General features: G+C 42.9%; 2 protein-coding genes across 14 annotated transcripts in view; one reads left to right on the forward strand and one right to left on the reverse strand.

Moving 5' to 3' along the window:
- The window catches only part of ZMYND11 (zinc finger MYND-type containing 11), a 116,216-nt gene extending 112,188 nt beyond the window's left edge, over positions 1-4,028 (forward strand). For all 8 annotated transcript variants that reach the window (XM_075492409.1, XM_075492407.1, XM_075492408.1 and 5 more), the window contains one exon: positions 1,657-4,028. In XM_075492409.1, coding sequence (XP_075348524.1) covers positions 1,657-1,779 — 123 coding nt within the window. In that variant the 3' untranslated portion in view covers positions 1,780-4,028. The remainder of the gene's footprint in view (positions 1-1,656) is intronic.
- Positions 4,029-13,661: 9,633 nt separating this feature from the next.
- The window catches only part of DIP2C (disco interacting protein 2 homolog C), a 327,852-nt gene continuing 314,479 nt past the window's right edge, over positions 13,662-27,034 (reverse strand). For 2 of the 6 annotated variants that reach the window (XM_075492423.1, XM_075492422.1), the window contains exons 34-38: positions 26,450-26,507; positions 25,210-25,284; positions 23,911-24,085; positions 21,947-22,070; positions 13,667-17,086 (exon numbers count right to left, since the gene is read on the reverse strand). In XM_075492423.1, the coding sequence (XP_075348538.1) occupies positions 16,834-17,086; positions 21,947-22,070; positions 23,911-24,085; positions 25,210-25,284; positions 26,450-26,507 (685 nt within the window). In that variant the 3' untranslated portion in view covers positions 13,667-16,833. Of the gene's footprint in view, positions 17,087-21,946; positions 22,071-23,910; positions 24,086-25,209; positions 25,285-26,449; positions 26,508-27,034 lie in introns of all 6 variants that reach the window. The other 4 variants (XM_075492421.1, XM_075492425.1, XM_075492419.1 and 1 more) reach the window with 4 other exon arrangements.

Raw genomic sequence — 27,034 nt, forward strand, 5'->3', positions numbered from 1 at the left:
GGGCAGCCAGCAACATGAAAAACCAGGAAAACAGCTCTCAAGAGGACGCTTGTTTGCAGACATTTCTACAAATAAACTTCCCTGGAGCGAAGTTATGAAAGGAAAATGGAGAGGTTCCCTTCTCATGCAGCTAGGGCAGTCCCTTTATTGCTGATGTAAATAAATAGTGATCTGTTTAGCCAATGTACATGTTGCCTTTCCTGGACCTGTCTTTTAATTGTGTGTAGGGTTGTTGTGTTTTTGTTTTGTTTTAAGGCAGTTGGGTTTGTTTTCTTTGTAATTCTCTGTTGTATTAACAATGCTGTAGCTAGACAGGACATAAAAAGTAAATTGTGTGTTATTCTGTGGTTCGATAGCAGCCTGCACAGACTGTGTGATATCCCTCCCTCTGTTCCGCGTTGTGCAATAAGCATTTCAGACTGGATTCATAAAGATACTCTCTGATTTTTGAGCAGACCAAATTCAGAAAGACAAGTCTGAGCTCATTAGAACCTGGCTTTCAAGGGCGCTGAGCATAAGTGGTTCCTTTAGCAGCAATGCCACCCTACTTTACAGGATTTTGTCAGAATGGTAGTTAATGCTTTTGCAGCACTCCCTTAAGGGGTATAAAACCACCTGGAGACAGGGCACATTGCCCGTGTGGGTGCCATACCTCCTTGTTGACCACCTGTAGTGTTGACTAGCATGTTGATTACCTTTTTTTAGTTCCTCAGAGGCCACGGGGTTATTTTCCAGGTAGCTCTTCCAGCTACCAGGAAACCTGGGACGCTCTGTGTGTTCTGGGGTAGAAATCGTCTTTGCTGCAGCACTCCCCAGAACCAAGTATTTCTGCAGAAATCACAGGCTGTGCAGCATCTCTTTCTTTCAGTTTTGTGCCATCCTGGCAGGCATGACAAGGGGCAAGAGCCATGTAGCCATCCTGTGTACAACAGGCCTTCTCTGGTTTCTGGAAGACTTGAAGGAAAAGGCACTTTCTTGCTCTTCTCAGTAGCACTGATGTAGCATGAGGTTTTCTTTTCACAAGATTGCACTGTCTGGCAGTCAGCAAACCCTATGACAGTAGCCTCCTTGCAGACCTACCCTAAACGGGCTATAACAAACCGCTTGGTAACAAATTATTCTTTTCTGCAGCAATGTTATTGTTGTGACTTTTTGAGATTTTCCTAGGCCAAAAGCATCTTCTCCAGCAACCTCTGGACAGGTCAGGCTTGAAAAGAAACCTCAGAAACGCTGATTTTCAAGCTTGCGCAGAACCTGTTTATGCCAGAAGTGCCTGTTTATTTATCGTAGCTTTTAAGACATAGATCAGGGTTCTATTATACAAATGTAGGGTGAAAGATGGTTCCTGCACTGCGTGGCTGAAAAATGTCAGTCCACTGCCCTGAGAGATGAGCTTTCTTAAATGAGAGATGATTTTTTCAAAAGCAATAATCCCGAATCCGGAAAATACGAAACCATTGTGCAGATTTGCTAAAGATTGCTGCTTTGCTCAGCACGTGTGAAAAACACCCCCTGCCTCTGGATGCCCCAAGCATAAATAAAGGAGAAGTACTGCTCTGCATGTGCCGGTGCAGCCACGAGCAGGTGAGAACACTTGTGCGTCGGTAAGGAGGGATCCTGCGAGGGTGGTAATCTTGTCTCGTTTCTTCTCTCCAGTGCTACAACTGTGAAGAGGAGGCCATGTACCACTGCTGCTGGAACACTTCCTACTGCTCCATCAAGTGTCAGCAGGAGCACTGGCATGCTGAACACAAACGTACCTGCCGCAGAAAAAGATGAAAGAGTTATTCCTCCCCTAGAAAACCACCCCGATGATTGCTATTCTCAGACACAGCGGTTTTTGTTTCCAAGAAGCCAAAATTGTTTAGAATTTGCTTCCCATTTTGCACCAGCCTTTAAACACTTTTCGTAAAAGAAATTTTGCACAGTAATTTCAATCTTCTGTTTAATGCTCCTCCAAAATTTTGTCAGCAAAATGAATTTAACATCTTTGGGAGCAGGTTACTTTAAATAATTTTAAACTAGAGGATTTGTTGCATTTTCAGCAAATTTTAAAACATTTTTAGGTTTTACAGAGATTTTAATCTTTAAAAACAGCAGATCTAAAAATAAAAAAAATCATGCAAGTTTAACAAAAGGAACATTTAAAAACTAGATCTGAATGTAAGAAGTATAGAACTGTTTCAGAAAAACGAAGCATACTACCTTGATGTAACATTTATTTCTTAACCTTGTTGAGCTGGTTTTGTTCAGCTTAATTTTACTGTTTAAAGGCATTATCTATTGGTTATACCAGTGGGTACATGATTGAATTTAGGGAACAGGGTTGACACAGCAGGTGCTAGTCCTGCGTATTTTTTCTTAAATATTTCCCAACTGTGTTTTATTTTCATTATTTCTTTTCAATATATAACTTTTATAACAAAATATTAGCTTTGATCTTGTAGTTTAAAATCACAGGGAACTGGGGTAATCTTTTACTGAGCTGGATCTTAGAGAAAAATGAATATTTAAATTTTGAAGTTTGCACATTTCATCTTTGTCCTAACATGAGTGCTTGTAACAAGAATAAGAAAAGCCAAAAAACAAAAAAAACAACTACCTTTATTCATACACGGAATTATGAGGCATACAAATTTCTTTATTGCGCCCCCCTTCAGCCTCCCCAATCCAACGTCATTTGACTGCCTATGATCTGGTGTCACCTGGTCCATTGTAACTTGATAATAAAAGGAGAAAAAGCACTTAAGTTTCACAGAAGCCGTTATGTTTGTAGTAATGGGTCATTGCCTAATAATGAGCTCCATCACTGTACTCAGAATGAAGAATAATGCATGTTAATTTTCTTGTATTAAAGATGCCGTGATTTGTAAAAAGTCTGTATTTTGCGGAATGTCTGGATTACGAAGCATTACCAATAGGAATGGATCGATAGTTGAAAAATGATTTTCTTTTTGTTTGTTTTATATATAGATATATGAATTGCATCCATGTTCAGAGACAATTTTTTAAATAGATGTAAAGCTTACTTAAATAGCTTTTCTTTTAAAGTGTCTCCGCATTTTAGTTTCTTTCAAAGATTGGTCTTAGACTGAGTCATATGCCCATTAATCATCCAGCTATTTTTTGAGAAGTTAGAGGAATAATTTGTAAATATTTATTTAGATCTTTGATATTTATTGAAAGCAATTACATGATGGAACGATGGAAGCTGAAGAATCAGGAGGAAAGCCTTTAAAAAAGTTTTCTCTAGGATTTGTCAGGGTCATTGTAAAGATGAAAATATAACTAAGACTTCTGTGAACTACCACTGAAATCCTGATCTTTTTTACTTACAGTGGTGATATAAGTTAATTGACTAGATACTGCCAAATAATGCCCAATATGTTGCAGAAATTAAGTGGTAAGTTGATTGGAAAAAATAGTAAGTAGATGGTAACTTGTATTACCACAGCTACATTATTGCCTGATAAATGTGTAATTAACTTTTGTCGCCTCTGTGTTGTGACTGTAAAACACTTCACAACTAAAAATCAATCTATCTTGTTTGATTACTTTACAAGTTCCAAAACTTCGATCCACCCCTATGAAAGCAAGTTATTGTGGAAATATTTTTGGTGTAAAATCATTCCAGAATATGTAATATTTAACTGATAGCTGCATGAAAGTAAGATTCGTGTTACTTTGGCTTTTTTGTCTCTGTTGACACGGTTGCACATTTCCAAGTTACTACAGCGTGAAAACTGTGTGTTTTAAAGAAAAAAAAACAAAACAAAAAAAAAAGATTGTGGCCTGGTTTTGTATAAGTTTTAGGTAAAATTACAATTGATTGTTTTAGGAATCATGATTTAAAATTAATTTTTCTGCAAATCATAAAGCTATATTAAAGTGTTGAGCTTAGCCACTATGCACATTGTAATTATTCATTGTGGCTGTCCAGTTTATGATGCATTCTGGCATTTTGTAAGCTGCTCTGACTAGCAATATATAGAGTCATTTAATGTGTTAACATTGGTTAATAAATGTATTTAAAAAAAACCCTCACTGAAAGTCTCTGTGTGGATTTTGGCCCGTCCCTCCCATGCCCTCCCGTCCTTGGGTGGGCATGCATGAGGCTGCTATTTTTACTTGTCCTCACCTAGAAAGGTGAGGGGCTGCGGGTGGGGGAGCTGTGCCTGAACTCGCAGGGACCCTGCTCCCGACTCGAGGTGAGCTGGCAGGTCCGTGCAAGGGCTTGAGCATTTAACGTGGCTTTCGGCACCAGAAGTGAATCTTTTCAGGGCCAGCATCCTCCGAGGGCTGTGTCCGTCACGTTCTGGTTTTAATGCCAGGTCCTGCGCTGTCGGCAGCCAGGGTGGGGCTCACAGCCCCCTTCTCCCTGTGCTTCCTCTCACCAGCAGCTCCGCTCTGCTTCCTCCCTAACCCCGTCACCAGCCCTGAGCCTGCGCCTCTTACATGTTTTATTAATAAAATCATTTTATCTGGCGGGACTGAGAGGACTCTATGAATCCAGCTCCAGCCTGAACACGGCAGCGTTTCTCTTACAAGCGCGGCCCTGAGAAGCAGTCTCTCTCACTCACTCTCGGGGTCGGGACTGGCTGCCGGCGAGGTGCCCGAGGGAGCCGAGGGCCCATGCTGGTGCTGCTGCCACGGGCATGTCCCACAGCCACCCCCAAGAGCAAGGGCCGTCTGGGGACGAGCCACAGGCAGGGCGGGTTGTCCTGGAGCCCCATCGTGACTTCAGGGCTGCAGGAGGGACGCTGTGGGAATTGGTTTCTCTGTGGCAATTAAGAATTTCCCTGTGGGAAACTAAGACCTGGCAAGACCTGCCAGTCCCAGGGGAAAAAAACAAAACATATATTTAAAATATTTAAAGAACCCTCAAAAGTCTCTTTTATTATTTTACTATCCAAACTTTTCTGTTCTTACATGAGTCATAGCATTTTACCCAAGACTGCAAATTTTATTCATTCATCTTGATGAAACTCGATTAAATACAAATAACCAGCATAGCACACGTATTGCAAATGACTCATTCATGCTCAATCAAGCCAGCAAAGCAGGATCAGGAAGAAGCCGTGTCCCCCCCGAGCTCCCTTTCCCGGGTCTTCTCCCCTTTCGATGACTGTGTCGGTCTCCAAGCACAGCACCGCTCACCAGCACCCCACTGGCAGAAATCCCCGGTGGAAACGCTCCCCCCGTCCCCTCCCCACCTGCATTGGCCGGTTCAGGTGTCACCGGTGGGGCCAGTATCGGGACCACACAGGTTAAATGCTTTGGAAGTGCCATGGCAGCTTCCCACCCCCACCGCTTAACAGGGGTCTTCTATGCCCTGCCATACCATAAGGGCTAGACCTTAGTGCTCCTAGAGCATCAGTCTTAAAGGCATTATTTGGCTTTTTATTGGTGGCTTTAACTATTTTTTTTTATTATTGTTGACTTCTTCTTCTTCTTCTTCTTCTTCTTCTTCTTCTTCTTCTTCTTCTTCTTATTCTTCTTCTTCTTCTTCTTCTTATTATTATTATTATTATTATTTAATTTTAACTCTGGCTTGGCTGTTACTTTATTTTAATAAGGAGGAGCACTGGTTTCTGCCTCCTGCTTCCTTTAGGTGGAGTGAGCTGCCCAGCTGAGGGCTTGTTTGCCTTTCCAGATCTTAAATGACTGAGTATGTGAAATATGTTTGGGATTTGTTACCGGTAGTTAGGGGTTACCCAGCCAATTTTAGCCTCACTGAGTGAGAGCACATATGCGATCTGTCCATATGCTTTCCACATGCTTTCATAAATCAAATGGGGTGGGGGGTATCAAAACCAGAAAGGCCTTGTTCTTGCATTGTTTCATGTTAAGGAAATTCAGTTGCAAGTGGAAAGGTCCATCCATTTGTGAGAATAATAGAGTATTTTTGCTTTTAAGTGGGAGATGTTACAGCTAATGTAAAAGGGAAAAACCCAACTATCTTGGACCTTCCAAAACCCTGAAAAAATTGTCATATTTGATCTTAATAAAACCTATTTCCAGACATCAAAAGGCTCAAAAGTACCCTAGACTCTGAGTAACGCTCTTTAAAAAAGAAATGCTGGGTTGCTAAAGGTTCAAAATTGTAAAATCAGAAAAAGAAAGAGAACCCAGAGAAAATTAACTCTAAATTGTCCCTCCTGCTCCCCATGGCCATGCCTGCCCCAGGACCTCTCCAGCCCCGTGGCCCTGGAGCCAGTAGTGGAGTGCGGAAAGAGGCCTTCAGGCATGGCAAAGAGTGATGGAGGGGCTGAAACTAAACACAGCGTCTGCTTCGCAGATAGTTTTTACATAGAAGGGGACTAATCATTGAAGATAATACAGAAGAAAAGCCGAGCGAGCCCAGACCATGCTGAAAGGCAGAGTGATGTGTTTGTTTACGAAGCCACCGGCCAGTTTCTGTTAACTCGCTGGAAGTGAAAACTAAGCTGGCGTAAAGCTTCAATGGAAATAGGATTTGCCCCAGAGAGGTACCTAAAAATAAACTTGAGTTCTGCATAGCGAAGACACTGTGAAGCTGGTTATACAAAATGCTTTACTAGTGTATGGAAAAGGACTTCTGCAGCAGAAAACAATGTTTATTAATAAAGCCAGAGGACTATTTTATTTTTTAACTACTTCGTTAGCGGGAAAAGTATCTCTCGCAGCCAGCCACTGCAGGTGGCTCAGGACCCCGCTTGCTGCCACGCGAGGTCTCTGCCGCTCCTCCGCTCCTGCTCCATGGAAGAGCGCGTGGGAGCCAGCTCTGCGCGGGGCTGGGGCTGAGCCACCGTCCCACCGCGCTTGGCCACAGCAATGCGCTCCTGTCCCTTCTAACGGGGCCTTCAAGGTGAAAAATGGCTTCATTAAAAGCAAAAAGGGAATCGGTGCCTTGCACACAGCAGCTCTCGAAGCCCCTGTCACCAGGAAAGAGGGTTTTGCCGGCCGTGGGCCACCCACGCACGCCTCGGCTGGTCAGGGCACCCTGTTCACCGTCCTCGTTAGGAGGAATAAGCGCCGTTTCCAGGCCAGAGAGCTGTGCGGGTCTGGCGTGCTCTCAGGAGGGAGCAAAACCGGCGTCCAAAGCCCCGCGGCACGGGCAGCGCGGCGCAGGCGGGGACCTGCTCTGCTGCTGCTCAGCCCCGCAAGGAGCAACACCGGCTCCTTCCCGAAGAAAAAGCACGGCCAGAAACTGCCGCGTGTGGCTTATGCACTAGAGAGAGAATGCCTTTGGCTGACACACCACTTGACCGAGTGACAGAGCCTTTCCCTGTCTTTTCACAAGTCCGTAAAGACCATGAGTACCAGAAAGCCTGTTATTTTTCCCCTGAAGAAAACGAAAGATGTGCAACTCAGTAATGCAATTGCTTGTTTTTTTCCTGCGGACGCTGGAGCCAGCAACATTTTAACTCTGGGTTCCCTAATGTCGGCGGCCGCCACGGCAGTGAGCAAGCTGCTCCGCGCTGACCGAGCCGTTGGGAGCCGGTGCTGGATGCTGAGCCGGAGCCCAGGACCACTCACCCCCTCCCACCAGCAGCATGGCCGCTGCCTCTCTCTGCAATATTTGGATGGGTGCAACGGCTGTGCCTGCAAAAAAAAAAGACCCCAAGCCTTGGCGTTTGTATTTCACTCCAGTCGGTGGGGTGATGTTGGGTTTTCAGGGCCCAGAAGGGGAGCAGGAGGCAGCTGACACAGCCGGTCCCTGCCACGGGGTGCTGGGTCTGTCCCGCGGTGCCACACCGATGCAATGGCACTGCCACCGGCTCCAGCCGAGAAAGGTCTGAGCCACCTCAAGCTCTGCCTGGTGCGGGAGCCTCCTTTCGAAAGCTAATGACAATAGTAAGCATCAACTGCTGCGGGAAAGGCCCTTGCAGGGGAAGAGCAGCCGGGAATTCAAGTTTAAGAGCTACCGGCCTCCCCGAACTCCTCCCCAGCCTGGCACAACCCCGCCTGGCACAACCCCGCCTGGCACCCTTTGCCCTCGCAAGCTGCCTGGTACGGCCCAGCCGGCGCCTGCAGCGAGCCCTCCCTGACCAAGGGCACGCCATGGCTGCTGACGCGGCAGTCCCCGGATCAGCTGAGGCGTTACACCTGCCCGCGCCTCCATATTTTCGAGGCCATATATATATATATATATATAATCAGTGCCGCCACCCCCCTCCCCCTGAAACCCTGCTGGCTGCTGTGACCGACGTGCCTCAGGGGAAGCCTCACCACGGTGCCCTCGCAGCCACCCAGCCAGCCCCTGGCCCCCTCGGACGAGCCCCGTCTCCCGGCAGGGGTTCCTCCCCGGCACGACACCCGTGCCCAACGCTTTCTTTTTAGCAGAAGGCTCATGGGGGGTACACTCTCTGTACAGAATTAGCTGCAGAGATATAACCTATTTACAGGCTTTTCTGATAACAGCTCGTTCAGAATTTGCCGATTCTTCACCTCATCTTGATCTCTGGTCAGGACGTCCGTGGGCAGAGGGAGTGTTTCCATCGCTCTCACCTACTGCAATCACCATTTGGTGCAGCAAAGCAGTGGCTGGAGTTCCCTGTCCCACAACAGCCCTTGGTTTTATTAAAAAAAAAGAAAAAAAAAAAAGGCTGAATTTTGATTTAGAAAAATGTTTCTAAACGTCAGTGCTCAGCACCTCAGAGCAGAAATTGTTGTGACATTTTTATGGTGATTTGAAGTCCTCCAGCTTGTTGACTGATTGAGTACCCAAGCCTTGAGAGCTCCTGGAGCCTGGAGGAGCTTTGCTAAATGGCAGCTGCTATGGCTGAAATTCAAAGCAATGTCTCAGCAGCATTTGGAGGAGGACGAGGAGGCGGAGGAGCAAGAGAAGGAGGCAGCGGAGGAAGAGGAGGAGGAAGAGGAGGGCCATTTTCATTTGCCCATCCAGAAGTTGCAGTAGGAAGACGGGGTGGCAATTTGGTACGCGGGTGAAATCTGTCCTTTTGCGTGCTGGCACCATAGATCTTTTTAACAACGTCACTTTACGACACAACGGCAGTCACTGGGGACTCTGCTTGGGCAGGACGCGCAGCTCAACTGTAGGGTTCGAGAGACCCATCAGGACATTCCCGAGCATCTTGTACATGGGCCAACTCTATAATCTCTATTAACATGACTTCACTAGGGCTGACTGGATCCAGAACTGGATCCAAAGGAGTAACCATGGGATTGGGGGCAGGGGAGGGATCTTTTTTTGCTTTGGCTTTCTTTTATCCTCTATACTTTTTTATTTTTCTTAGCAACCTTCTAAGCCATGGTTCAGTTGGCTTGGTCCTGTGTTCAGAGCAGGAATGCTCCTGTGCAAAGGCATCACAAAGGGCAAGGGAAGTTCTCCAAAGGCTTTTTGTGGAGCAAACACTGCCCTGAAGGGAATTTCAGCCAAATTTCTTACCATTTACTGAACTCAAGTTCATCACACAATCACATCCCTAAGACCTCAAAGGCCGTGTGTGACTCCATTGGTGCCGCAAAGCGGAGCTCCTCGCGTCACTCGTCCCCCGTGGGGCACACCGGGATGGGGGGGGCTCCTCCAGCCTGCCCTTCCCCCATGGACTGGGGTGCAGGGGATCAGCTCCACGTCAGCCGAGCACGACCGATCGTGCCAAACTTCAGGAGAGCCCTCCGAGATGCTTGTCTACTTCCTAACGGGAACCATACGGGCCCGGTGAGGAAGCTGTGCAACTCCTGCCGCTCTTTAAGGGCCCTAATGGAAATGCTCTCCCTTTGAGATAGAGTCAATCCATATTCAAAACCAAAGCCAAATGCGTGCTCAGGGATTTGTTTTTTGTTTGTTTGTTTTTTAAATAGTATCACTTGAAGTGCAGGTCTGCACTGAGCAAGTGCTCTCAACATGTCCTCTAATTATTAGCCTTCCTGTGGCTCAGCATTTCCAAATCAAAACTGGATAAATAGAACAAATATATTTTCCCTAAAAGTAAGTCAAACTGCCAACAAGACCAATTGTAACCGGCCCTCTGGTTGCTTTTGCCGACACTTTGTCTTGGACACTTTGTCTTGTCATGTCTCGGACTGACACGTTGCATCTTGACTGCGCCTCCCTCCTGCAGCTGCGCTGGCTTTGTTGTGCTGGAGAAATAAATGGTGCTGTTAGTTGTAAGTAAAGTGCAATGGAAGTGCACGTGTCTGCCTGCGTGCAGAGCAAAAAAGCAGTCGCACTGTTTTCACAGTGAAGCTACGGCCCTGTTATGTGATCCACTGGAAATGGGAGCATTTTAACAAACGTTTTCATTTAAGAAAATCTGGGTTTTGTTAGAAAATTTTCAAAATTGAGTCATCTCTAATAGTCATTTTATTATGGCTTAAACCAGCAGCTAAAAGCCTCTTGTTCTGTTAAAAGGCTTTGGCCCGAGATGAAAAAATACTTCCATCCTTCGAATGAAAAAGTAATTATAGCTGAGACCACACTTCATTTGCTTTTTTCTTTCTCTTTACTAACCAAAAAACCGTAAGAGGAGGGAAGGGAAGAACTTAAACATTCTCCATTCAGTTTTTGCTGGCCCTACACCCTGGACTGGCAGGGTGGGCTGTGGGCTTCCACGACCGCGGATGCCCAGTGCCTGCCCCTGCAACATGAGGCATCTTCGGGCTGTGCGTCTCCATCGCCGCCCCGGGCAGGCAGCGAGCCTGGGCTGAGCCGCCGCGGCTGCAGCACGGCCACGCCGGGCACGTGCAGGGCTGCCAGCCCCTGCAGATGCACACAAGCCCCTGCAGATGCACACAAGCCCCTGCAGATGCACACAAGCGTGTGGTGTGTCCTCACCCCGCTGTGCAGCTGTGTGCGGTGGGGAGAGAAGGGGGCACGCAAAAAAAATCCTCCTGCGGACTTCAGGAAAGTATCTGAAACCAAATGTTTGTGAGAGGCATCCTAGAAATGTTAATGAGCGCGTGTGTCTGCAATGGAAAGTTGAATTCCCTTGTATCTGCTCGGCCACGAACTTCCTTTGGGCAGTTACTGGCTCAAATTCTCATCTTCCTCTGCCCTGTGAATACTCACCATGCCATACTTCGCTCTTGACCTTGCTTCATGGAAACATTATTTTCTTCTTGCATGCAGCTGCTTTTCTTACCCTAGTCTTCTCTCAGCGCTTCCCTGCTTCAGTCCTGCCTTCTCCCTGGTACAGACCTGGTTTTGGGTTTTTTTTTTTTTTTGGTTTCCTGAACCTTTTGGGTTAGGATAATCTCTGTCCTTGTCTTGCACCACGGCTGTCCTCCTACCTCCATACATTTCTTCTCTTGGGTCTTATCCCAAAGCCCCTCGGCTGAGTTAGATGGTAGTCTCAATTGCTTGACCCTTACCTCCACATGCACAATCTTTTTTCTGGCCTTATCTCCCTTCTACACCAAAAGCTCTTCCTAAACCTGCCCTTCATTTATGGCTTCCTCCACTGGTGTCCTCCTCAGCAGCGATGGCTCAGTGCAGCTCTTGGCTCAGTGCCTCTTCCCGGCACCGCCAAACCTTCCCCACACGCTGCCACTCACGTGTGCAAGCCCTTCCCTGCCGTGGTGCTTCCCCGCTTCGTCCCCTCCTTCAGAGCCCTCCACAGCACACTCCCTTCATCATCGAAGCCTGTCATCGTCGATCTACCAAAGCATGAAATTAAAGCAAGATCAACTTTGTGCCTTTAGGATTAGCCCATTAACTGGCCATTGATATATAAAATTTTGCACTCATTTTTAAAATTATTGTTAGTTGTGTTGTGGGATCCCTGGGCAAAGACTTTGTTTTTTTTTCCCCTGGGTGGATCATAGAGAAGACAATAGGGCTTTGGCGTTGAAGAAATCTTGTCCATGAAGACCAGAAAGAAGTCTAAGAGTGCTCGTGGTACTGGTTTTGACTGGTGTGATGCAGTGTGACCTGCTCAGCGTCATCAATCCATGGCTGATCTTAAAAGCCATGCAGTTCCCAGCATCAGGATGCATGCCAAGCATTACAGAAATGAGCTGATGCTGGTTTGCTGGGTAAGAAAGGGAGAGCTGCTCTTTCAAAGATGTTGACCTCAGTGAGGTACAGCACAAATGAGGCAAGCCTTGAGAGCATTTTCAGACCAGCTTTAGCTGATACCCCTCAAAAGAGAACAGAAAAACCCTGGAAAGGAAAGCCTGTTTATCTAAGTCATGGTAAGGTGAGTGAGAGCTTTTGGGAAGGTGGGCTGCCAAGTGAAGCACTCCAGATACCAAAAAATAGCTCAGGTTGAAATTCTAAATTTTATCCCCAAATGAAATTATTAATTTCTACTTTCAGAATGTAGAATCTGGTTTCCCTCTTCAAATCTCAGCCAGTTTTGAGCAAAAACTTCTTCTATTAAAACAAACAAACAATTCAAAATCAGGGTTGGCTCTTACCCTGGGGACAGTGGGTCCATCCCCACTGGGATGATCTTTCTGGGCTTTCCCTCTCCCCGCGCTGCCCCGGCAGCCGTGGCCCATGCCAGCGCCCAGCCCAGGCTCCCAAAACCGCCTGCGCGCCCCGTGCAGAAGCCACAGCCACAGCAGGGATCTGTATCCCCAAGGCTGCAGAGGGCTCTGCGGCCGCCCAGGCTGACTGCCGGAAGCTGTGTTGGAGGAGGAGAGAAGCTCCCCCAAACCCGGCTCTCCTGCGATTTCATTCATGAGGTGACTGGTGAGAATTTGTTGTTGATCTCTGTGCATGTCCCTCCCTCCCCACCTTGTATGATAATGCTGCATAAAGCAAATTTTTGTGTTGAAAAACACCCAAAAAGAGCTGCAAGGTCTTTTATCAAGCTTTTTTCCAGTTCTTACCTTGTTAGCATGCACCTGATAATGAATAAATTATACTGTTCTTATTGTGCACAAAATTATTCTTCTAACCCTACTCCGTTTTTTTCGTTGCGATTCCCCAGCAGCTTTGCAGCGCTATAGCCACCATTTGCCAAAATGATTTTTAAACTGTGTACTTGAAAGATTTTGACCTTTTAAAAATCCTCATCATCATTAGCACAAAACATCAAAAACCTTTCCTTTTTTATAAAACTATTTGTAAAATTGAATCAGGAACGACCTGCTGTCCTGTCATCCTCTTCCTTCTGCCACCCCTACCTTGCCCTCTCCCTCCCCCAGTTTTCGGGTTGCACGCTCTGCTCTGGAAAATGGTGGCTCCTCTACCCTGCGCCCGCCTCTTGTGATGGGCAACCTGAAATCTGAGCCATTGGAGACGGGCTTTTAAACCTTGAACTTCCCAGACGGGCTACCAAAGAAACGAGGGCTCAGAATTTCACCCTTTGAAATCACATTTGGAAAATCAGAGCTAGGGCCAAACGCCTTCTCTGGGGACGCTGCTACTCAGCGGCTGGGAGCCGGCTCCTGCAATCAAGGTATTTTTGGAAAAGGCCAATGGAAACCGGCAGATCACATTTCCTAGGGGTTCTAGCTGGTTGGCCAAGGCTTCTGAATTGATACGGAGGTTCTAGCCCCACATGTGTGACCAAGCAGTTACCCATCTATTTCCACTGGCAGAAGGCTCCAGCAGAGACGTAACACCTGGATCAGTAACTTCAGCGACTGATAGCAATATGCCGGCAGCAAGACCTTGCGACAAAAGCGATAAGTGACAAATTTGAGGAGTTTTACAGTACTAATGCTTGTTATTGCTTCTCACAAAATGTTACCAAGCTTACAATAATCTTTACACTTTCAGCAAAAATGTGAACAGTATATTTGAATATATTAAAAAGAATTAAAAAAACATTTCACAAAAAACATTTGTTGCCATATGAAAGTCTTTCAGCAATAAATGCCCACACCAGTATTTAAACATTGTTAAAAGTATAATGATTTGTACTAATAAATTATGCAACAAGAGAGGTAAACAAAATAAAATTACAGTATAGCTCTCCATGTTCCTCCACTGAGCGTCCGCAGCTCTCGGAAGCTCCATTTTAGATGACTAATTAAGAAACTGATATTTTCAGAGCAACAAAAATAAAAGCTTTTATTTGTTCATTTGAATATAAAACAGGCGTTATCACAGATGTACAAAGCGTACTGGTGGTTTAACATACAAGAAGGTTGCTGTCCTTTGCACATAAAAATTTTTGTTTGAAACTGTGATTGGCTGAGTTACATGAATTTCTCTAACCAGTCACCACACTCTATGAAATAACGCTGCTAACATTCAACTGATAAAAGGGACAGTCTTCCCTTGGGTAAAGTGTCAAGCAGGATTAAATATATATAATAAACAAGCACCATGAGGAATCTGCTCCTGTTTGATTAGTTTTGTGTTTAAATGTTCATTGTGTACCCTCTTTTTTTGTGCATGTGCATCAAGTTGATTACATGGTTTTGTCTGACTCCAAAAGCACAAGGTCACAAGACAAACATTTTATACATTCTCATGAATGGTTTATCTACAGTACAATTTCTAATACAGAACAATCCTTCTTTATTGCTCAGTCTGATGGTGCTTAAATGTTTCCTTCCTTTTGCTTGCACAACAAAACCAGAAACTCAGTTTATCGTTTCTCTTAACTCAGGATTTAACAACCACGGATGACAGGTTGCAGAAGAGAGCTGTTATTAACTGCGTTTCACAACTGCATTGCAGTTCTTTTATTCTCTACAAATGCAAAGTTGACTTCGTGAAGGTTAAAGTGATGCTTTGAACGACAGCGAGATTTGTTTTGCAGTACTGAGATCAGCGATAGCAGGACTTCACAAGTTAGTTCACACACTGCAATTATGTTTGTAATCAATCAACATCTTGTCTGAAACCTTACAACAACTTGCCATTAAGAACAGATTTTATTCTTTTTAGGGAGCAGAAAATGAATTTGACAAAATATAGGATTGGTCTGCAGAGCATGAATAGGGCTATTCACAGGACAGTGAAGGCGGAAAGGGTGGTCTGAAAGAAAACGCGTCTGACATGGCAAGATGCTCTGTACTGTACATGCAGACTAAAACGTCCCTACCTTTTAAAAAGATTTTAAACACCCAGCATTGAGACTCCCTTATACGTGATATAAACATGATTACATTTGCCCTGCAACAATCTTAGTCATGCATATCCGGTAATGAGAGCCAGCACATGAACGTCATTTGGGACAATAAGAAAAGCATTCTTGGACTGCAGCTGGTAAATCCCACTCTTGATCACAAATAGGTCAATTCAGTTACAACCACATGAAGGAAGGGGAAGGTTTTAAAAAAAGGGGCACAGGGTGCAGGGAAGACAACAGAACTGGGGAATCAAACCTCTCTTGTATCCAAAGGTAGTAAAATGAAGGCAGCTGTGATGCATGTTTTCCTACTCTTCTCCCTTGATGGCCTCAGATCGGAGACCGCAGGACTCCTCCGTTCTTTAAACCGGCAGATCGGTTCCTCTGATGTTTTAACGCGTTTAGGGACTAGTTAGCAGACGCACGATTTGTGCCAAATCGGTTGTAGTGACTGTACGCTCCTCTCTGTTAAGGAATAAATTAAAGACCATCGAAACAATCGTTTCCTGTAAATGTAAACTGGATGCGTTGGCCACCGAGCTACGTGTCCTAGCTGAGAGGCAAATCGATAACTCTGTGCAAATAACCCCAAAACTTTTCCTTATAGCAATAAAAACACCAACTAAAACAATGAAAAAAATTGTGCAACAAAGTTCTGCAGCTAGACAACAGTGCTATTCCTCAACCTGCCTTTTCTAAGTCTAACAAGTGTATGCACATGCCAGCACGAATATTTATTGTTGCCTCCATGGCAAAGAAAAGAAAATTATTGTAGTGCATTTTTAGTCTTAAAATTCATTCACTGCCTTAAAGGCAGCAATAATTCCACTTGCTGGTATCTAGAGGATTCTTTTCGACAGGGATACTTAGCAATCCAGGATTGCTTTTTTTCCAAAAAATTTGTGAGTAACATTTGATTATCTACAGTGGGAGACACCATGCAAGTGACAAGTACTGCATTTTAAACTTTAAAATCTTTTGTCATTAGTGAATTTATATTTCATATATATATATTTGATGTGATACTATCCACTCAAGATAATACAACACTTTGTTTTTATATTAGCAAACATTTCAAGAGTTTAATATTCTTGAATGTTTTTTCTCTTTTATACTTCTAAAGAGATCAAAATAAATTAAACGTTTTTGTACATAATTACAGAAGAAGTAGTTAACTTATTTTATCTTTTTCGTTTAGTACAAAGATATTTGCAAGTTCATTGCCGAAATACACCTTATTTATAAATTTCTTCCATTCTAACGCTAACAGCAAAGGCTCTTTGGCCTTTGGGCTTTCAGCATCTCTGACAGAAAGCTGCAAGATTTCTAATTGAAAGGTGCTACTTTGGGTATTCTCCTCGTACCACTACATAGTTTCCTAAGATGTGGGATCTAAAATGGCTTAAGTTAGTAACGGATCTGTATTCATCAGCTTTTTATGACATATTAAAACAAATGAAGAAAACAATTACTTGTATTAGTATGCAAATTGTTTTAAAAGAATCCATTTGGAGGGCAGAATAAAAAAAAAAATCTACTTCAGCTTACTTAATGTAAAATACAAAGCCACATTTACTCAAAAAGCAGTATTGTCCAATAAGCAAAAAAAAAGTTTAAAATGGGCTTTTCCAACACACTGAAGGGCCTTACCCCATAGTCCTTCTTTTCTAAAATTTAGTGGTAAAAGAAAACATTTCACATTTTATTTCCTGCCAATCGTGACTGCTTTGAAAAGTCGTAATAGAAACAGTTCCATTCTGATGAGTGTCAGCATCTTATCTGCACACTTTTTTAGTGGACACCAAAAAATTTTATACATCTATAGTAAAGTCCATGGAAGCTTTAAGGTACAAGACTACATGTTGTAGGCCACATAGATGGGATCTAGCTGGTCTGCCAAAAATCCATCTCGTAGGTGCATACGTTGTTTCTCTCCACGGGAGTTGATAGGAATTACACCAATGTCCACAACCACCACCACCCCTACAATCAGATAGTGTTCCTCCAGGACCACGTTGGTGACCAAAGGAACCAGGTCCAAAGCTTCTTGCTCCGATCCATCCAGCTCAACTACAACGACCAATAAATTTGTCCAGGTAAACACCGCACTGGAACGAAAGAAAAAATAATATTAGTGGTGGGGTTTTTTTACCCATTTCATTTTTTACCCTTTTCAGTCCACCTTGGTTACCTTTTGTTTCAACTCCTAGGGCTCCTTCTGTATGCTCACCATAAAGCGTAAGTAGCAAGAGAGAACACGTCTGCAGGTGGGGGCAGAAGAACAGCCCCACTGGCTCTCACTTTAATCTTGCTGCAATACTAAGTATTGGGCTAAACTTTACAGAAACTCGAGTCCAATCCTTGCCCATCATGTAAGGAGGTAGTAAGACAACGTGCGGTTCCCTCCGAAGCCAGAGAACTGTCACAGCACTGCTGTGTTCATGAAGGCATGCATGAGTGATGTGTGGGTGGAGGTGTCTTCTCTGGGGTTTTTTGAAGAGCAGCCCAGAAGAGCAAAGGAGGTTAAAAGAGGAGGCACCAAAAGGAACAGCAGGAACACAGTCCAAGCTGAAAGATCTTTGGGATAAACTCTGCCTGGTGAAGGGGTGCGGGGCGCTGGGAACATTCACACGGCATACTGCAGGCTGCACAGAGGTCCCTGGCTGGCTGGGGAGGGGGCTCACGTGCACGATGCGAGGCTAACATGGCTATGTGCCTTCTGGACTGGGCTGGCTGCTGTCCAGGCAGGTCAGAGCTCAGCACAAAAGAGCTGCGATTCTTCTGGACCAATTGGTTTACACAGAAATAAGCAGTGTCTCCATCTGTTCTATTTCGGCTGTGTTTTATTTCTGTTGGGTTTAAGGGGACAGGAGTTTTTACGTTCCTTATTAACAGGTGAGATGGTCAAGGGAACACCATTATCACTAGTATCTCCTCTTCACTAAAAGAACTTTATAACACCCCAAAATTTTGGTTAAGCCCTTGAGCCAAAGCAGGTAAATTTTGATTTCTGCTACTGGGCACCTTTTCTGGCTAAGGATAATGCATTTATCCTTCCAAACATGGAGGCTGGGAGGGTATGAAAGTCTGATGTATGCTCTCCTCCATCCTCCTCCCCACATCTCAAATGTCTCCAAAGCCTCTGAAGTCTCACAGGAGATCAGCAGGACTAAGGCTCCACAAAGAGCAATCTTACTCTTCCTTGCAGGTGTTTAAGACACGGATGATGGTTATTTCTTCCTCTAACTTATTCCATAGCATAAATAATGATATTCTATACATGTAACTCATACACCAAGCCCTGTACTTTACCCTCCTTTACCTTATAAAATCAGGGGATAACTGTCTCGAGCATAAGCATCTGAAAGTTAGAATATATTATGTATATAAGCCAACTTCAAAAAGAGCTGCTTACCCTAAGGTCAACGCTTGGCTGAGACAGAAGTGCACTGCTTTAGTCTACTAAGACAATTCTGAGAATCCCTGTACTTTGGAAACAGCTCTTACTTTGCCCAAAAGTTAGCTATGAAAATGTGCTCTATGTTGATGCTTAACAGAATGGATTTTAGGAGAAAAGTACTTACTATTAAAAAAAATTTCATTTTCAGATCCTGCCAAAGTACTATTTGATTGAATTCTTATGTGCTTATTGATCTGGAAAACTAATGGGCAGCCAAAGCAAGGCTGTGCATGCTCCTTTTGACTTAGTACTGCTATGAAATGAATTTTAATTTGTAATTATGTTTTCACAGACATTCTAGTAAGTTTTGATTGATGCTGAATATTAACAAAGTGAAGTATCAGTCTGGGCAGGTGACCATCTCAAGAGAGGTCCTAGAATTTTTATGGATTGCTGTACAAACATCTAAATTACTATTATATATATTTTAACAAAAAAGCCTGGGGAGGTTTTATTAAAATATAAGTTAGCACTTGAAACCATGCCTTAAACCTACTGTTAGCTTGTTACTTGGGAAAGCAATTAATGGCAAGATTCAGGAGCAGATCCCTAAAACATGGCTTAGTTTTTAAGAGAAGTTAGTTTGTCTGAGTTCAGAAGACTGATTCCCAAAACCTTCATGAAGCTTCTATTAAGTCCTAGAGCCACTGACACTCCCAAGAGGGTTTCAATTTAATTTAAAACTCATTTCATATGTCATGATTCTAACTCACTGGTGACCACTGTAAGTACAAGGAAATATTGCCCTTTATGTTCCCACCAGCTGAGATGAAGACATATTGGCCAGCATGTATCACTTATGAATACATTAACTTTCTAGCCCTGATGAATAATAATAAAAAAACCCCCACCAAACAAAAATCTAGGGACCCAGGAAGGCTGCACTTTCTCAAGAAATTATGGAGTCACACCCAACAGATGCAACACAGCCAATGCACTGAGCTGGGAACGGCCCCTCCTGCTGCTTCCATCCCACCAAATGCTTCAGAAAAAGCAAGGAAGTTGTTGAAACACTTCCAGAGAAAGAGGCCCATAATGGTTTTCTTCTCCAAATATCTTGTGTAGCTTTACCTATTTGTCATTATGCAGAGAGAGAAAACCACTTCTTAGCAAATTCCAGGAAGCTACGTTCTGTTCCTCTTTCAAGGGTTTGAAGTTTAAATAGGTCAACAATGTGCTTTAATTAAACACATACACATACATTATTTCTCAAGAAATTTTGCAGTATTAAAAACACTTTCAAAAATGCCTGGTGTAGTTATACATCACAATAAAAACAGACTGTGCCACTCTTTTGCTTGTTATGTATTGAGACACAGGAGGTCCAGAGTCAGAGGTTGTTGATTTTGTGCTAAAATTTCTTAAGAGACAAGAATCATTTTAAATGACCTTTTAGATCTGATCCTAAATGACAGAAGTTGCACAGCAAGATCACATGTCAGTCAATGAGTCACCGCTTCCCTCAATAGCATTAAATGTTACAAAATGAGCATGTGTTTCTTGGAAGCTGAGGCTATTTTCATGATCTCTCAACTGAACATACCCAATACCTTTTGTTTGCAATAGGTATCGATACAGTTAAATCCTTAATGGGTCACCGTAACCACAACAACAGCGGCCTCCAACAAGAACAGAGGCCCCCGTCCAAAGAAAGGCATATACAAAGTATATATAAAAAGAAAGATTTAACTGGCTATTACTTTGTCAAGGGGTGTTTCACAAAGACAAGAGGAGGATCTCTAAGAGAAGCTGAAAGAGAAGTTAACTGAGAAAAGTCAAGAACAGTCAGGACTGTGAATGAAACCTCCATGATGGTGGCTTGAGAGAGCTAATTAGGCAGAGCACTGGTTAGGAAGAGGTTGGGAACTGTGAGCAAACCAGATGTTGTCGCTCTGAACTACTGTGTGTCCATTTTCTGCAGGGACCACATCAGAGAAGCATCTAACTCATCAGCAATCTCTCTTCTTTGAGGAAAAAACAACCCTGAAGACTGTCAATTTTGGCCTTTGGGCAAAGGGTAGTATAGTACAACATGTTTTCTGAAATCTCGCTCATGTGCCTTGTACATTATCACCCAACTACTGGGAAGAATTATTTGCACTGAGAATTATTTGCATGTACTTCTACCTTCTTGCAGAAATTCAGTGGCCTTTTTCTTCAGTCCTCCCAGCTTACCCTAACACTTTTTTAGTTGCCACTATCCTACTCAGGATTTCCATGATAATGGAAGGAAAAGGATCCTCAAAGTGCTCTCAGTGGTCTTGAAAAAAGGAACATAATTTAAGCATTTTTGGCCACTGAAACCCACGGTGACCATTTCTGCAGTGTGATATGGCTACTTCACTCGCCACCTATGAGCTCACACTGTGAGGACACACAAATCTCTGACAAACAGGTACTGCTGAACACATTGATTTATGAATCTGTGGCCATCTTATAATAGAGCTGTCCTTAAATAGCTTGATCACAGCATCCTTAAAGTCTTCACACTGGTCTATATGAGGACACAGAATCTGCCACCCTGTGTAATGGCTAGCTGGCACAAGACCATACCAGCAGTGATGATGCTGTAGGGAGGAGGCAATAAGGCAAAACCTCAGTTACAGTCAGTCAAGCAATTAACTGCCTTAGTTTTAACAGATATTTAAGAAAAAAACAAGGTGTTTTGACTAAAGAAACCAGTCCGGTCGCTGTGCTTCATTATTTTTACTGCTCCAGGCCACACCTTTGCAGCCCGGATTGAAAAGAAAATGGAGAGTCACATCTTATACTCGCTAAATTGCTCTGGCTGTTGCGACAGGTTCGTTTTGGTTGAAAGAAGAGCTGAGCTGAGGTTATATCAAAACAAAACAACTACCTGACGCAGTCTTCTGATGCAAGAATAATGAAAAGCAATTTGTTCTCATGTCGGCCTCAAGAAATTATTACCTGCTGTGTGCATTTGATGATGTGATACATTGATTAAGACAACATCATTATTAACTCATTGATTTACTGCTTCAATTTCCATTGTGACCTTGATTTGATCACTGCTTGATTTATTAATAACCAATTCAAAAGTAACAGTGTGTTCACTAATAAAGTTTATTAGTGTGTTCATTTATTTGAAACATTTGCTTGCCTACTCCTTCTAATAACACTCCTAAAGTTTGAACTCATACCAGTTTGCTTTCCCTGGTTAGAATATAAATCTCAAACTCCAAGAAACAGCTACTGACCTACCTGAGAGCTGCCTGGCTCTCTCAAATTAAAAGTTTAATCCTTCACTTGTACTTAAAACCACACAAAAAAAGAAACATATTGAATGATCTTAGCAGCAAACAGTCCTTCCTGATTAAATCTGTTTGTGAAAAGTTTCATCCTAAGGATGTATTTACAGCTGGGTTATAAATCCTGTGACCATCCTGACAGGCCATTTCCTGGATCAATTGCAATACCCAAGAAAAAACCCCAGACATTATAGATATTTCAGCTTTATATAAGGGCCCTGGTGTTATATAATCCTTACCATTCTGTGATGCTCTTGTGTGCTCTAATTACAGAGGTTTCAATATCGATCGGATGGTATCTCATCCCTCGTAACTCCATGGCTTCATCTAATGCACCCACAACATAAAGTGCATCATGGCGTTCTGGTTATAAGGAAAAAAAATATTAATGATTCTATTCTCCTGCACATTAAATTACAAAAATGTGCACATTAATAAATTAGTAAAATAAGTATAACATTTTAAAATTATCCTCGAATTTCTGAAACCCCAAAGTGATTTCTGAACTAGTGAGAATTTTCCATTACTGAAGTGCAATGCAGAGCAGAAAGCAGAAGAAAAGAAGGCAGAAACACTATTCCCATTTGAAGAAGAGAAAGGTGGAAGTCTTTATCCAAAGACAGTGGCGTAAATTCCTGTTTTTCTCCCAGATGGATGCAGAACAGACTCATTCTTTTTTTAAGGCACCCTAAATAGACAATAGGCTCCTTGTTTCTCTCTCTTTTTTTTGAAAGAGAAAGAAGGGGCTGGACCCTAACAGTATGGATGATGTTCTTCCAGTAGCTTTGAGATTGTCAGTACTGATGCTTAAGGTGTATTACAAAGGCGTTTCTCAGTAAACTAGAAATACGTGATATGTGCCAGATAGCAAATTGCTCATTCAGACAAATGGCAAGCTCTGGAGCGTAACGTTCTTATACTACAAATTTTTACTGACTAAATAAATAAATGAGGCTGAAATGACACTTTTAAAAAGATATTAGGCTGATAATAAATGACTGCATGTTATCCATAAAGAAATAATACTCGCTAACAGACTTAAAAGCAGATAACTGGCTCTTTTTACATTAATTTAGATAGTTGCACAGTGGTAATGTAATAGCAATATAACCTCTACCAGTAATAAAGGGCAGAGAACTTTCTGCACTGGGAGCTAAAAGTGGGAGGAGAACAGAGACTTAGCAACTGGAGAAGATTTAAGCCATTTGGATGCTTAAGTTGCAATACCCTCTGAGAATCCTGAATTTTCTCAAGGCTGGGCTATCATTATGAAATGAAAAAAGCCTGTGCAATCGAAAGTAAATCTCTTCAGGAAGACGCTAACATAAGGACACGGGCAGCAGTTGTAATCCACAGTGATTACTAAAATGCTTTCCGATTTGATGAAGTCACTCTTTCGCTGAATAGCGGCTATTCTAATTGCACTGACATTGGGGCCCTGGGATCACTCCTGGAGGTGCTTGCAGTGTTGCTAGAAACCATACTTTGCCAACAGCCTTGACTGCCACCTCAGCCAGCCGCTGCTCGTGGCACTGTGCTCCGCAAAAATCACAGGAAAGTAATGTTTTCCCAAGCAGAGACTTTGTGTGCCTGGCAGTGCTGGTTTGCTTACATGTGTACATGAGATAAGGAATGTCACAAAAACAATGAAATCCTGTACCTTCCCGACAGAAACCCAAACACCCCGTAGCTTCTCCTGCAGGCTACTGCTTGTATTACATTTCAGTAACCATCCCCTCAGGTTTAAAGACAGGAAAATTTGAGAAATGGACAGCTTCTGTAAATAAGTTTATAACAGAGGAATTATCAAAGAATGTGGTCGTCACAGCACGGACAGGGCTCAGACTCACAATGCTTTTTCTGTGTGCACGAATGCCTTCCTGCGGATATGACTGCGAGAGCAAATGATGGCATTTTAAGCTGCATTTCATATTGTTCAAGCTGAAGCACTTGGCACGTTAACAGTGCCAAGAAGTCACTGGTGGAGGGAATTTATAGCACCTGAGGTAAAGCAAAGGAAAGCAACTGTTTCAGCAGGGAAATCTTGCCCTCTGTTTTATTTTCTGATTATTTTAACTAAGGTTTTTTTGCAGTTCTACAGGTTTCACAGATTGATCATGCCGGGTAGCGCAGATCAAGAGACACGGTGTCAGCCTCATATCCAAATTATGTGCGTAGACCCAGATGACGAGATACCTCTTACCTCCATTTGCATCTGTGAGTTCTGTTCTTCTTAGGAACCCCAGATAGCCAGTTCGAGCCCAAATAGTCTGTGTGTCTCCAAAGCTGAGTCTTGAATTAAAATGATCTGATTGCAAAGATTCATCTCCATAGATGGTAAAATACCCACTGGCGTTGTGAGTGCTGTGAACCCATATCTAAGTTAAAAGCAATTATACTGGTATTAATTAAAGTAGCTTTCCAGAATGAAGCATTACTGAAAATTCTTGATGCAAATATTTTTAGTCATAGCTAGATAATACTGTAATGCCTTTTAAGACTGTTTCTGAACCCTTAACTGAAGCAGTTTTAGGCACAGAGACCCCAATCTACCCTCACTGAAGTCGGAGTGCAGATCTGAGCCGTGCCTGGGGGAGAGGGACGCTGGACTCCTGGCTGCGGGGACACCTGCCTTGCAGCCCTCTGGCCCCAGGTCAGCCGAGGACCTGCAAAGCCTCCTTGAATGGCTCAGCTCGCTCTGAGGTCTGCTTGGTTATGGCACTTTTCAGAAGAGCCTATAGACCACAGTGCTCTTTCCATAGTCCCTCCCTCCCGGTTCAGTGTATTTACTCCAGCAGGGCATCCTCCATGAACACCAGACAGACAGATTATTTTAAAGGGTGAGGCCAGGGACCTTCACCTATGGAGAAGGATTCATTTCATCTAACTCAAGGCATCATGGAAATTTTTACGATTTCACAGTAATGAAATCTTACAGATGAATCTTGCAAATTAGATTGTAGTTTTAATTATGACTAAGCAAATTCTTCATTTTGTTAATTAGATCTTTAATTGCTCATTGAAAATAAGATTTTTTTCTCTCTCTAGAAACATAAAATAAATTGGAAAAACATATAGCCTTGCTCAACTCAGCTAATGAGAGTACTTCAGTGCGTTGAAGCACAATGATTATAAAGAGAATAGCACTACAAAACCATCTAGCTGAAATTAGACTAATCAATAAACTTTTTTTTCATGTAAGTTTCCATCAGAATTAGTGAAGCACCGAGTAGAAAATACAGTTAGAAAAAGCAGATTTTTTTCAATTTTTTAACAAACTTGAGCTATTATTAGTATTTATCAAGTATGTTACTAACAATTTTAATAATGATACAAATATCATGCTACACACTTTATATACTATAAAGATCTGTAGAATTCACAATTTTCTTAACCGGGCATTTGATAAGATGTATTATAGGAAACCATTGGCATACATGATAATACCTGTATCTCTGCAATTTAGTTCAGAACATACAAAGGTTAAGTTTTCATGACTCACCTCACCAAGATGAGAATCTCCTAAGGGTCCCTTTGTTTCTGGATTAGCAATAATGATACGTACTCCTGGGAGGATCTATTGAAAGAAAACATGAGGCAGTAAGAAAGCAGATACCGGCTTATGCAATCATATGCTGACTCTTTGTCCCCCAAAAACCTCCATTAGAAACTAGAAGAAATCTTTAAAAAGTTAAAAGTAGACTTATAACATAAAAAATTAAAATAGTCCATAGATGTAATAAATTCTGAGATATCTGGGAAATGCTACAAAACCTCTTCTCTCTGTGAAAGCTTTTCCAGTGTTAAAAACTCAGAAAGCCAATGTTCACCTATACAAAAATCCCACCAAATGGCCCAAGTCTCTCTGAGACTATATACTAGAATAGAAAAAAAAAAACCAAAACAAACACTAGCCACATGAAACTTTGGCCTGAAACAAAAAGAAAGCCCGAGGCACCATGCAATCTCCTCAGAACGAGGCCCTGCCAATGACTTCATGTAATGGATGTTCAACCACTACAGGGGTGGGCAGACGTTAAACCCTGAAAGAGAAAAGGGAGCATCCTCTGACCATGAGTGTTTGCAAAGCTATGGTTAGAAAGCTTTGGATGGGCATCCACAGCGTCAAGGGCAGTCAGTGAGCAGGGATTGCCTCGGTGGCTCAGTGCAGCAGCGATGGCACCTCTCCTTTTTCCCAAAGGTAGAGCACACTCAGCAGTAGACCTTGGTCACCGGCACGTGACCAGACACCGCAGCCAGGGACAGAGTTGAGAGCAGCACCCCCATCTCTGTGTGCCAGTCCTGTGTCCTCACGCTGTCCCCACAGCGATGCCACCCACCAGGGACGGTCCCTCTGCAGGTGATCAGTAGCCTATGAGTACAGCGCTGATGATCTCAGACCAGTTCTCAGTGGAGGTGGGTCTACGTCAATAAAAATGCCTTCACTAGTGGCACATTTGTTGGCTGTTTCAAGAGTGAGATGCGGAGGATGAAATACTTTCTTTTTGCATAGAAGAAGGAAATGCTTTTTGCATAAAAGAGGGAGGTACAGCTTCTGAGAGAGCAGCAATGCATCAGTAACTGCCATCATGCTGTAACCTCAACAGTAAAGAAAGGTCTTCAGTCTGCACAGCTGATAAAGCCTTCCTCAACACTACATTGATGTAAAAATGAACAGAAATGGAAATTTACTGACAATATTTACCATAAAAGGTATGTTTAAATCTTCTTTCAGTACTTACTTTTCCTGACTCCATGAGGGGCAAACTATGTGGAGATCCTCTTTCGACTAAACGAACTCTGTAAAATACATGCAAAAATAATACGCATAATACACAGTTGCATTTATTTGCTTTTCATTAACATTTATTTCTAAAAGGAATGGTTAATGGTTGCAGAGATTAATGTTATTTTTGGAACAGATGAAGCTTATATCCTGTAGAACATAATCAGGCCCAATACTTAATCTTAGTCAAGACTTACGGCTGGGAAAATAATGAAAAAAAGATGTGTGTGAACGTCTTCTTAAATATTAAATTCTTCAAATGTAGTTGGTGCCTTTTATTTGGTTTTGATAGACTTTTGTAAATGGAATTCCATGCACAAATTTATTCACAAGAGGGATCTAAAATATTGATTTCCCTCAAGAACATCGTAAATGCTTACAGCACAGAGACAAAAGCATGTGAGCTGAGTGAGCAACCACATTCCATGAGTAGCTAACAGTTAAAATCAAAGTCATATTGAAATAACTCATAACCTGGCCTCAGCTTCACATCTGCATTTGCAATCTTTTAATTATTTTCACTGGACAGTGGTTGATAAAC

This window comes from Mycteria americana, chromosome 2, assembly GCF_035582795.1.
Source record: "Mycteria americana isolate JAX WOST 10 ecotype Jacksonville Zoo and Gardens chromosome 2, USCA_MyAme_1.0, whole genome shotgun sequence".
In the NCBI taxonomy this organism is placed as follows: domain Eukaryota; kingdom Metazoa; phylum Chordata; class Aves; order Ciconiiformes; family Ciconiidae; genus Mycteria; species Mycteria americana.